This window comes from Podarcis raffonei, chromosome 5 (assembly GCF_027172205.1).
Source record: "Podarcis raffonei isolate rPodRaf1 chromosome 5, rPodRaf1.pri, whole genome shotgun sequence".
Lineage (NCBI taxonomy): Eukaryota > Metazoa > Chordata > Lepidosauria > Squamata > Lacertidae > Podarcis > Podarcis raffonei.
The window spans coordinates 99,516,015-99,528,164 of record NC_070606.1 but is presented as its reverse complement, the minus strand read 5'-3'; the positions used below and the strand labels follow the sequence as shown (position 1 = coordinate 99,528,164).

The 12,150-nt window shown below is 45.6% G+C and overlaps 1 protein-coding gene across 6 annotated transcripts in view; it reads right to left on the bottom strand.

Annotated features, from left to right (window-relative positions):
- Nucleotides 1–12,150, bottom strand: part of LPP (LIM domain containing preferred translocation partner in lipoma) — a 295,814-nt gene that overhangs the window by 153,352 nt on the left and 130,312 nt on the right. For all 6 annotated transcript variants that reach the window (XM_053387367.1, XM_053387369.1, XM_053387365.1 and 3 more), the window contains one exon: nt 8,454–8,655. In XM_053387367.1, the coding sequence (XP_053243342.1) occupies nt 8,454–8,646 (193 nt within the window). In that variant the 5' untranslated portion in view covers nt 8,647–8,655. The remainder of the gene's footprint in view (nt 1–8,453; nt 8,656–12,150) is intronic.

Here is a 12,150-nt window from a genome sequence, read left to right as displayed (position 1 = left end):
CTGCATTGTCTTTTCTGAGAGCAAGTTCACATTTAAAGCACACCCAACAAACACACATCTGAAGCGCATCTGTCTGTCTATCCCCCCCAAAAAAAAGAATTCTGGGAACTGTAGTTTCCTCTTTCCAGAGACATAATTCCCACAGAGATACAATTCTAGCACCCTGGACAGACTTCACTTCTCAAGATTCTTTGGGGGAAGACATGTGCACTGGATTTGCAGCTCCAAGGGCCTTCTGGCGGTTCCCTCCCTGCCAGAAGCCAAGTTACAGGGAAGCAGGCAGAGGGCCTTCTTGGTAGTGGCACTCGCCCTGTGGAACGCCCTCCCATCAGATTTCAAGGAAATGAACAACTATCTGACTTTTAGAAGACATCTGAAGGCAGCCCTCTTTAGGGAAGTTTGTTAATGTTTGATGTTTTATTGTATTTTTAATATTCTGTTGGGAGCCACCCAGAGGGGCTGGGAAAACCCAGCCAGATGGGCGAGATATAAATAATAAATAATAATAACAATTATCATCATCATCATCATCATCTAGACCAGCGGTTCTCAACCTGTGGGTCCCCAGATGTTGTTGGACTAGTAAAAGGTAAAGGGACCCCTGACAATTAGGTCCAGTCGTGGCCGACTCTGGGGTTGCAGCACTCATCTCGCTTTATTGGCCGAGGAGGCCGGCGTACAGCTTCTGGGTCATGTGGCCAGCAGGACTAAGCCACTTCTGGCGAGCCAGAGCAGCGCACGGAAACGCCGTTTACCTTCCCGCTGGAGCGGTACCTATTTATCTACTTGCACTTTGACGTGTTTTCGAACTTCTAGGTTGGCAGGAACTGGGACCGGACAACGGGAGCTCACCCCGTTGCGGGGATTCGAACCGCCAACCTTCTGATTGGCAAGTCCTAGGCTCTATGGTTTAGACCACAGCACCAACCGCATCCCCTGTTGTTGGACTACAACTCCCATAATCCCTGAGCTCTGGCCTTGCTAGCTAGGGGTGATGGGAGTTGTAGTTCAACAACATCTGGGGACCCACAGGTGGAGAAAGGCTGATCTAGATAGACCAATTGTATTAGGCAGCTTCCATTGTTCCTATGGTGCAGCCACGCTTAAGACAGTCCCGATTGCCACTCCTGAAAAGGGATATTGCAATTCTTCGACAACGAGATTCCGGCATTGCAGAGGGTTGGACTAGATGATCCTTGGTGTCCCATTCAATTCTACAATTCTATGATCCTAGGATAGTCCTAATAATAATAATACAAATAATAATGGTAAACAGCCCTGTCATCTTCGGATGAAGGGTGGGATAGAAAACAAGAACAACAACAACAACCACCAATCTTTTTCTAGGTGGGGAGTTACAACCTGGCCTTGCAGGAGGGCCTTGTCTTGGTTTAGTCTTCAGGCCCCCGCAAATCACCAGCCAGCTCCATTATCCGTTGGGCCAGCAGGGAGCAGATGCCATTAGGCAAAAATCAATGACTTCTGGAGGGCTCTTCAGAATCAGCCTTAGCCGTTCTAAGGAGAAATCTCCTGCCCCTCCTGAAGTCTCCCCCTTCAACTTGCAATTTATTCCATATATATCTGCGTCATTCAGCCGTGTGGGTTTTTTTGCTGCAGCAGCAGAGCACAGACCATGAGTAAGCTCCTTTCTTTCCCCCCTTTTCCTTTCCTCTCTAATGTAATTTAAACTTTTGAAATAGTACACAAAGGAAATTCAATACCGCTCTCACAAAGCCCCTCATTTTTGGTTGCAATACATCTGTGGGATATTGAACCTGGGCAATATTAAACAAAACCTTCAAATAGAGGAGCAAAATAAAACAAGATTCAAAAATCATAGTTATAATTTACTTATAACTAGTTGCAGTCATAACCGAAACCAAAGTCAACCAGCTACAGGAGTGACATTTGCACTTCAAGGTTGTTATGATTATTCTCTTGTTCTTATAATTTGCACAGGTCCTCCAAGACAGGTAAGTAACACAGTCAAGTTCTAGAGGTGATGGGTTAACTGGGTAATGTACTTTCTTTCTTGTGTGTTGCAGATAAGATGAGGGTTTGGCATGAAAAGGTTGCAGAGATTATTTAAACTAAGCTGACTGTGCTATATGCTGGCAAAGGGAATTATTGGTGTTCCAGTGAGCAAGTTCTCTTTGACTGACCCGTGTCGCTCGCTTTAGGAATGCCGTAAAGCAGAGAGGAAAGGACTTTTTAAAAACCCGTCTTGGTTTCCAAATGCTTGGGGGAAAACAGAGAAACCTCCTTCCCGATCTCTATATCAGAATGAGGAAGAGCAGCAGAGGATAGCTGCCATTCTTATTCTTATTCTTATTGGTAAGATAAATTCTATATATTTGCCCAGATTTTCAGCAGAGTACAGCCTTGTGCAAATTAATTGAAACAAAGCATGTTTTCTATCTTACTCGTAATCCTAGAATCATAGAATCATAGAGTTGGAAGAGACCACAAGGGCCATCGAGTCCAACCCCCTGCCAAGCAGGAAACACCATCAGAGCACTCCTGACATATGGTTGTCAAGCCTCTGCTTAAAGACCTCCAAAGAAGGAGACTCCACCACACTCCTTGGCAGCAAATTCCACTGTCAAACAGCTCTTACTGTCAGGAAGTTCTTCCTCATGTTTAGGTGGAATCTTCTTTCTTGTAGTTTGGATCCATTGCTCCGTGTCCGCTTCTCTGGAGCAGCAGAAAACAACCTTTCTCCCTCCTCTATGTGACATCCTTTTATATATTTGAACATGGCTATCATGTCACCCCTTAACCTCCTCTTCTCCAGGCTAAACATGCCCAGCTCCCTTAGCCGTTCCTCATAAGGCATCGTTTCCAGGCCTTTGACCAATTTGGTTGCCCTCCTCTGGACACTTTCCAGTTTGTCAGTGTCCTTCTTGAACTGTGGTGCCCAGAACTGGACACAGTACTCCAGGTGAGGTCTGACCAGAGCAGAATACAGTGGCACTATTACTTCCCTTAATCTAGATGCTATACTCCTATTGATGCAGCCCAGAATTGCATTGGCTTTTTTAGCTGCCGCGTCACACAGTTGGCTCATGTCAAGTTTGTGTACTCAAAACAAACATGAAAAGTCAGTTGATCATTATGGTGTTGGAAGCCTGCAGCCAATAGAAGGAATGATGCGCTCGCCACAATATATTGAGGTTCCATGAATGAGAGTTATTCCAGAGCTGGAAAAGAGGTATCCTGAAGGTACTGGGATATTGCAGCAGGACCTAGCCCATCGGAAGTGGTGAAGAAATTCATGACAGAGCTGTTGAAATGGAATACTCAGGATGAAACGGTAAAATCTGCTATGATTAAGTGGGCACAAGATGTTGGACATAGCATTATGATGGCTGACTGGGAACAGTTATGGACCACAGGTGTGAAGTTTACAGCATGTAATGCCTTAAGAGAGAATATTATGAAAATGATATACAGGTGGTACATGACACCAGTCAAGCTTGCAAAAATCTATCATTTGCCCGATAATAAATGTTGGAAATGTAAAGAAACTGAAGGTACATTCTTTCACCTTTGGTGGACGTGCCCAAGGATTAAGGCTTTCTGGGAGATGATATATAATGAAATGAAAAAGGTATTTAAATATACCTTTCTGAAGAAACCAGAGGCCTTTCTCCTGGGCATGGTCGGCCAATTGGTGCCAAAGAAGGATAGAACTTTCTTTATGTATGCCACAACAGCAGCAAGAATACTTATTGCAAAGTATTGGAAGACACAAGATCTACCCATCCTGGAAGAATGGCAGATGAAGGTGATGGACTATATGGAACTGGCGGAAATGACCGGCAGAATCCGAGACCAGGGAGAAGAGTCGGTGGAAGAAGATTGGAAGAAATTTAAAGACTATTTACAGAAATACTGCAAAATTAATGAATGTTAGAATGATGTTGGATTGAAGTTAAGTGGTTTTCAGCAGTAAAGTTATAAAGATGTGCAAAAATGGATTGTTAACAGGTGATAATTTAAAGTTATAATATATTAAGATTAAAGATTAGGATAAAAACAAAGAGGGAAAGGATTTGCTGAACCAACTAATTGAACTGGATACAAAAAAGGGAGGTGTGAGGAGGTCTGGGGAACAGGCAAATGAAAGATAAGATACGGAAAGATTGAATTGTTTTAAACTGTTCTTACTTTGTATTTTTTCTTTTTCTTTTTTCTTTTTGTAACACTTTGAAAACTTTAATAAAAATCTTTTTTAAAAAAAGAAATTCATGACAGAGCAGCAAATACAGGTACTTGATTGGCCAGGGAATTCCCTGGACGTAAATCCCATTGAGAATTTGTGGGCTATAGGCAAAAGTCGCCTCCGTGCTATAGACTGTACGACTCTGGAGAAGCTCATTCAGGCGCTGATTCAAGTATGGTACAGGGATCCAAAAATCAACAGTGACTGTTCGAAACTAGTAGACTCCATGCCAAACCATGTTCAAATGCTGCTTAAAAATAGTGGAGGTCATATCCATTACTAATGTACGTATATGTGGGTTTTGTACAATAAACGACATTGTTTGTTTCAATTAATTTGCACAAGGGTGTACAAAGCCAATCAGAAACATGCCCGTTTTTATGTTCCAAAAGGAAAACATGATTCTAAAATCTTGCAAGTTCATTAAAAGAAAAATAATCGTGTTTGCAGCATTTCGGGTTTTGTCCCAGAACAACGTAGATTCCCAGATGTATGTTCAACATTCACCTTGGAGTGCTGATCCGAGGAAACTTCATTCGCCCAAATTGCAGACAATATGTACAAGTGAGCATCAACATATAAATCCCTATGAGACACAAGTTTGGGAACTTTTGACTGCCAGTCTTCCATCTTTTTAAGTTTCTAGTTCTTATGCATTCACACATGCACAATTTTATTTGTGCAACGACTTCCCGCAGTTCGAGCCCTGCTCAAGGCGGCTTACAACATGAAAAATTGCATAACTGCAACGTAACAAAAGTACTCATTAACAATATTTCAAAATCCACAAACGAACTGAACCATTTCTGCATAAATCACAAGATCTAAAATAGAGACAAAAAAGAGCAACAGCAACAGCAGAAATAACTCCCTGCCAGAAAAACAACAACAACCCACAACTAATCCCCCGGCCTGGTGTCTCTGAAAGATAAGGTGTGTGAGAAGTATTTGGTGAAATCCCATGACGCTGGACATAGAATCATAGAATCATAGAATCATAGAGTTGGAAGAGACCACAAGGGCCATCGAGTCCAACCCCCTGCCAAGCAGGAAACACCATCAGAGCACTCCTGACATATGGTTGTCAAGCCTCTGCTTAAAGACCTCCAAAGAAGGAGACTCCACCACACTCCTTGGCAGCAAATTCCACTGTCAAACAGCTCTTACTGTCAGGAAGTTCTTCCTCATGTTTAGGTGGAATCTTCTTTCTTGTAGTTTGGATCCATTGCTCCGTGTCCGCTTCTCTGGAGCAGCAGAAAACAACCTTTCTCCCTCCTCTATGTGACATCCTTTTCTATATTTGAACATGGCTATCATATCACCCCTTAACCTCCTCTTCTCCAGGCTAAACATGCCCAGCTCCCTTAGCCGTTCCTCATAAGGCATCGTTTCCAGGCCTTTGACCATTTTGGTTGCCCTCCTCTGGACACGTTCCAGTTTGTCAGTGTCCTTCTTGAACTGTGGTGCCCAGAACTGGACACAGTACTCCAGGTGAGGTCTGACCAGAGCAGAATACAGTGGCACTATTACTTCCCTTGATCTAGATGCTATACTCCTACATGCGCAGAGGAAGGCGACCAAGATGACCAAGGGTCTGGAAAGCAAACCTTATGAGGAATGGTTGAAGGAGCTGGGTATGTTTAGCCTGGAGAAGAGGAGACTGGGAGGGGATAGAATAGGCATCTTAAAATATCTGAATGGTTGTCACACGGAAGATGGAGCAAGCTTGTTTTCTCCTGCTCCAAAGGGTAGGACTCGAACCCATGGCTTCAAGTTACAAGAAAGGAGATTTGACTAAGCATCAAGAGGAACTTTCTGAGGGTAAGAGTCGTTTGACAGTGGAACAGACCTTCTTGAGAAGTTGTGGACTCTCCTTCCTTGGAGACTTTGAAGCTGAGGTTGGATGGCTATCTGTCAGGAATTCTTTAGCAGTGATTCCTCCATTGCAGGGGGTTGGACTAGATGACCGCTGAGGTCCCTTCCAGCCCTGCAATTCTATGAAAGCAGTTTCCAAAGGGCAGCTGAAAGCCAACAGAAGCATCACAGCCGCCCAGCACAGGACAAGCAGGGTTTTACCCTGGGGGGGGGGCAGGGTAGGGTAGAAAAGCACAAAGGAGGAAGAGGAATCAGGAATGCACGGAATCTGTGTCCCCCCCCCCAAAAAAAAATTATTTGGGTGCAGCCGAGCCCAAAAGAAAGAAAAGGCTCTGAAATCTCACAGAGACTGACATCGTATGCAGAGGGGGGCGGGGAGAAATCCTCTGTTTTTTTGGATACAAGTTTGTAAGAAGAAACCAGATGGCTTCTATCGGAGTAACTAACCGACAAAGCCGAGTAAGAAATAGCAGTTCTATTCTTGAGCTAATTATGCTTCTGGAAGGAGAAGGGAAATCCCGTCCAACATCGCAGAGATAGTAAGCGGCTTACAAGAAAGGGGCAGAATCTTAGGCCCACAGGTGCGTCTGGGAGCTCACCCCACAAGGCAAGACGCCTTCTTTCCATCTGGTCACTCTCAATTCCATCCCAGGGTGGTGGAGACCCCCTGTCCCACCAGCCACCTCCATTTGCCCCCCAAGAGGTCGTTTCCCCACTAAACACACCCACCCGCCCCACAATTGATCTCCTACGTGGTGTCAGGCGTGGGGCAGGATGAGATGCAGGAAGAAGGATGGAGCCCCCCAAATCCTACTTGGTCACTGTCGGCACCCACACCAACCTCTGAAAGCCAATTTCGACAGGTGGGCTGGTGGGTCGGATGCCAGATGGTTGGTTGACCCCATTAGCCAAAAATACCCCCCCCCAAAAAAAGGCTCTCTTAATATCGTTCAAGTATAGAATTGGCGCTTTCTCACTTTTCCATTATGGGGGTTTGAGTTAGATGGCCCTTGGGGCCCCATTCAAGTCTGCAGTTCCATGATTATATTATTCCATTCCCTCTTTCAGTTTTCTAGCCCTTATGGATAAGGAAAGATTTGGGAAAGGTCTGGGCAGACTCTTGTGTATTCTCAGAAGGCCACAAAGGAGCTGCGAGATGGGCTTAAGGGTTCTCTGCACACAGTCACAAAATTAAAAGACGCCTGCTTCTTGGGAGAAAAGCAATGACCAACCTAGACATCTTAAAAAGCAGAGACATCACCTTGCCAACAAAGGTCCGTATAGTTAAAGCTATAGTTTTCCCAGTAGTGATGTATGGAAGTGAGAGCTGGACCATAAAGAAGGCTGATCGCCGAAGAATTGATGCTTTTGAATTATGGTACTGGAGGAGACTCTTGAGAGTCCCGTGGACTGCAAGAAGAGCCAATCGATCCATTCTTAAGGAAATCAGCCCTGAGTGCTCACTGGAAGGACAGATCCTGAAGCTGAGGCTCCAAGACTTTGGTCACCTCCTGAGAAGAGAAGACTCCCTGGAAAAGACCCTGATGTTGGGAAAGATGGAGGGCACAAGGAGAAGGGGATGACAGAGGACGAGATGGTGGGACAGTGTTCTCGAAGCAACCAACTTCAGTTTGACCAAACTGTGGGAGGCAGTGGAAGACAGGAGTGCCTGGCATGTTCTGGTCCAGGGGGTCACAAAGAGTTGGACACGACTAAATGACTAAACAACAACCAGCACAACTCTGTGTCACTTCCACAAGAAACAGAATAGAACATGCAAATCTGGAGCGGTCAGACCATAATTTTTACCTGGACACAAGATTTGAATCACCTTGGTGAGGCGCTGCAGTTTGTTTTATTTATGGGTACGTTTGATTCGGTTTTTACCTCCCCATCAACAGGTTCTTAGAGTGCTTTGCAGGGAAGTTTAAAAAAATGAAATAACGAAAGGATAAAAATGCCACAGTAAAAAGAAACCGTATACCACAATTGCCACTTTCCTTCCTTCCTTCTAGTGACATTGACTCCCCTTCTCTCTCCATCACAGTGGTACCTTGGTTTCTGAACGGCTTGCCTCCCGAACAAATTGGCTTCTGAATATTGCAAATCCGGAAGTAAGTGTTCTGGTTTGCAAACCTTTTTTTTTAGAAGCCAAATGTCCGTTTCGGCTGTTGCCATTGTTTCTAGGGCCAATCAGCCAATCAGAAGCCGCACCTTGGTTTGCAAACAGAATGGATTGAGTTCAGGAACCAAGGTACCACTGTATTTATTACTGTTTCACAGACTTATTGTACATTACTGCTGTTTGATACATGGAGGCATCCTACGAACCACGACAACCAACAATTCTTACCTTCCCCTTCAGCCGCCCGGTAGGGATTGTACTTCGGTTTGGGGGCCACGACCGGAGCAAACTTCTTTGGGGTCTGCTGAGTGGATATGGAGATGCTGGGGGTCCCGAAAGAATGGGTGGTCTCCATCCTCGCGGTCACATGGCCCACGGGCTCGCTGGGGTTCTTGGGGGGCAGCCATGACGGGTGAGACATCACTCAGTCCTGGGGAAAGAGAAAAGCAAGAAGACCGTTGGCTTGTGGATTCCATGTCATGTAAGAATTTGAGCCCCAGAGTAGGAATTTTGTTGATTTCAGAAATGTCCCAGTATTAAGTGTATCGAACCTCTGGCTAGAATGTCTTAGGCTTGTTTTTGTGTGCCTGCATTTTAGGACTCCTAAGCTTCATTCCTTCCCTATCTGACCCTGAAAGTGGCAGAAATAGTCACTCGGGATGTTTTGCTAGGTCTGTTTTGAGTTAGCACCAGGGTGAAATCCAGCATCACCTTAAGAGGTTCCAAGGAAAAGACAGGGACTGGAATGGCAACAACTCTGTTGACGGCCTGGTCGCTAAGGAAACAGTGATAATGCAGCACATTTGAGACCCAAATGGTCTGGCACCCCAAGGTAATTAATAATAATAATAATAATAATAATAATAATAATAATAATAATAATAATAATAAAATCTTTATTGTCATTGCCCCCTCTCAGGGACAACGAAATTACTTGACTGTTCCATAAAAACACTAATTAAAACAATACAGTATAGTACAGCAAGGAAGATTAGATGACTTTCAAAGTCCAGGCTTCCCATTCAGGGCCGAGATCGCTCTGGAGAAGAAGCTGTTCTTAAGACGGCTCGTTCTTGTCTTCATCGTCCTGTATCTCCGTCCCGACGGCAGGAGCTCGAAGAGACAGTGACCAGGATGCGATGGATCTTTTACTATGTCCAGTGCCTTCCTATGGCACCTTGTGGCATAAATCTGCTCTAAGGTGGAGAGTGGGCAGCCAACAATGCTCTCTGCTGCCTTAACAACTCTGCACAACCCCATCCTGTCCTGGGTAGTACAGCTTCCGTACCACACACATAAACCATAAGTGAGCACGCTCTCAATGGCACAGTGATAGAAGGCAAGCAGCAGTTTCTGCGGAAGATGGTTTTTCCTTAGAATTCTCAAAAAGTACAGTCTCTGCTGCGCCTTCTTCACAAGCCCCCTTGTGTTGACACTCCAGGACAGATCCTCTTGTAATTCAATGCCCAAAAATCTGAACGTTGTTACCCTCTCCACACAGACCCCATCAATCAAAAGTGGCTGGATATTGCTCTTCTGTCTCCTGAAGTCCACCACAAGCTCCTTTGTCTTCCTTATATTTATGAGCAAGTTGTTAGCTCTGCACCACCCAATTATGGGGGTGAAGTTAGCAGTGTGTTACTTGTTTTGCTGCTCACGACCTGTAACCTTTCTTGGTGCATGTAGAAGGATGCTTGGAGATGTTTCGATGTTTTATGACTCTCTGTGTGCTGCATCTGAGCTCCTCTCTAAGCTTTGTTCTGATTTTCCTCTGGGTAGGCCTTCTTCTTAAGTGGCAGACTCAAAACAACCATGTTAAGTTGAGCTCTGTTCTATTGCAGTAAAGGGTAAAGGTAAAGGGACCCCTGACAGTTATGTCCAGTCGCGAACAACTCTGGGGTTGCAGCATTCATTTCGCTTTACAGGCCGAGGGAGCCAGCGTTTGTCCGCAGTTTTTCCAGGTCACATGGCCAGCAGGACTAAGCCACTTCTGATGCAAGGGAACACCGAAACCAGAGCAGCGCACAGAAACGCCATTTACCTTCCCGCCAGAGTGGTACCTATTTATCTACTTGCACTTTTTGGCACGCTTTCAAACTGCTAGGTTGGCAGGAGCTGGGACAGAGCAAGGGAGCTCATCCCATCACGGGGATTCAAACTGCCGACCTTCTGATTGGCAAGCCCAAGAGGCTCAGTGGTTTAGACCACAGCGCCACCTGCGTCCCATTCTGCAGTCCCAAATTTCAGTAGTATCTGATAAACTCCAGGTTCCTAACTGGGTCTGCTGAATCACAGAGTTCAGCTCCACGCAATGCAGGAATATGCAGCTGTCTAACACGGGTGGCACTGTGGGTTAAACCACAGAGCCTAGGACTTGCTCGGTCCCTGCTCCTGCCAACCTAGCAGTTCGAAAGCACCTCAAAGTGCAAGTAGATAAATAGGTACCACTCCAGCGGGAAGGTAAACGGCGTTTCCGTGCGTTGCTCTGGTTCGCCAGAAGCAGCTTAGTCATGCTGGCCACATGACCCGGAAGCTGGATGCCGGCTCCCTCAGCCAATAAAGCGAGATGAGCGCCGCAACCCCAGAGTCGGCCACGACTGGACCTAATGGTCAGGGGTCCCTTTACCTTTAACATGCATGTCTAGCACCACGCTCCAACCATTTGAGCTATCCAAGTTTGCTTTAATTCTCTTGGTTCCGTGTTTTATTTAAAAGCTGTTCCCTCACCCGGGTGATAAGCAAGGCGGCCTAGAAGCAAATTCTGACCACAAATGTGTTGTTTAGCACCAGCCCAGGGTGGCTCAAAACAAAGCGGCGAAAAGGGCCACAAGGGAAACATATCAGAACATCAGAAGAGCATCTGCTGGATCAGGCTAATGGCCCATCTAGTTCTGCATCCTGTTCATAGCTGTCAACTGTTCCCTTTTTTAAAGGGAAATTCCCTTATTCCGAATAGGATTCCTCACAAGAAAAGGGAAAGGTTGACAGCTATGATCCTGTTCTCAAAATGGCCAGCCAGAAGCCTTTTCTGGGAGACCTGCAAGCAGGAATCAAGCACCAGGGCACCGTTTGCAGTTTCCAGCAACTGATATTCTGGCTGTGGATTCTCCTCTTCCACAAACTTAGCTAATTCTCTTTCATCCAAGTTGGGGACAACCTTTGCCTCCTGCAGAAGCCAGTTCCCTAGTTTAACTACATGCTGCGTGAATCCTTCCTGCTATTAGCATTAGTGGTATTTCAATTTCTATACAGTCATATGTTACGTCCGCTTCATGTTACGTTCTTTCAGGTTGCGTCCCGCAGCGACCGGAAGTACTGGAAAGGGTTACTTCTGGGTTTTGCTGCTCGCGCATGCGCGGAAGCGCAGAATGACATCAGGTGCATGCACAGAAGTGGCGAATCGCAACCCGCGCTTGCACAGATGCGCCGCTGCAGGTTGCGCTCTTTTCATGTTAGAACAGATCCCATTTGCAACCAGAGGCTCCACTATACCACCCTTTATCAAAAGATCTCAGGGTGGTGTACAACATTAGAAAGCGAATGTTCCAACATTAGAAAGCGAATGTTCCTACTTTAGATGCCCATGAGTTTTAGTGCAATGAGGGAGAGAAAAGTTTCCCCTCTCCACTTTTTTAAAATTTGTGAATATATACATTTTCGGAACTGAAATTGCAAGTTCTGTGCTCCCAAGGAAGGAGCAATGTTGCAAAAGAACAGCAGAACATTTTTGGTTGTGATGGGGGATAATTTTGCTCTTTGAGGCATCTGGTTGGCCCCTGTGAGAACAGGATGCTGGAGTAGATGGGCCAATGGCCTGATCCAGCAACCTCTTCTTATGGTCTCGTGGGGAAGGGCTCCCCCATTTGCTTTTGTCTGCTGCCCCACATCAGCAAACTTCTCTGCTACGACCCCAAACTGCTGATAT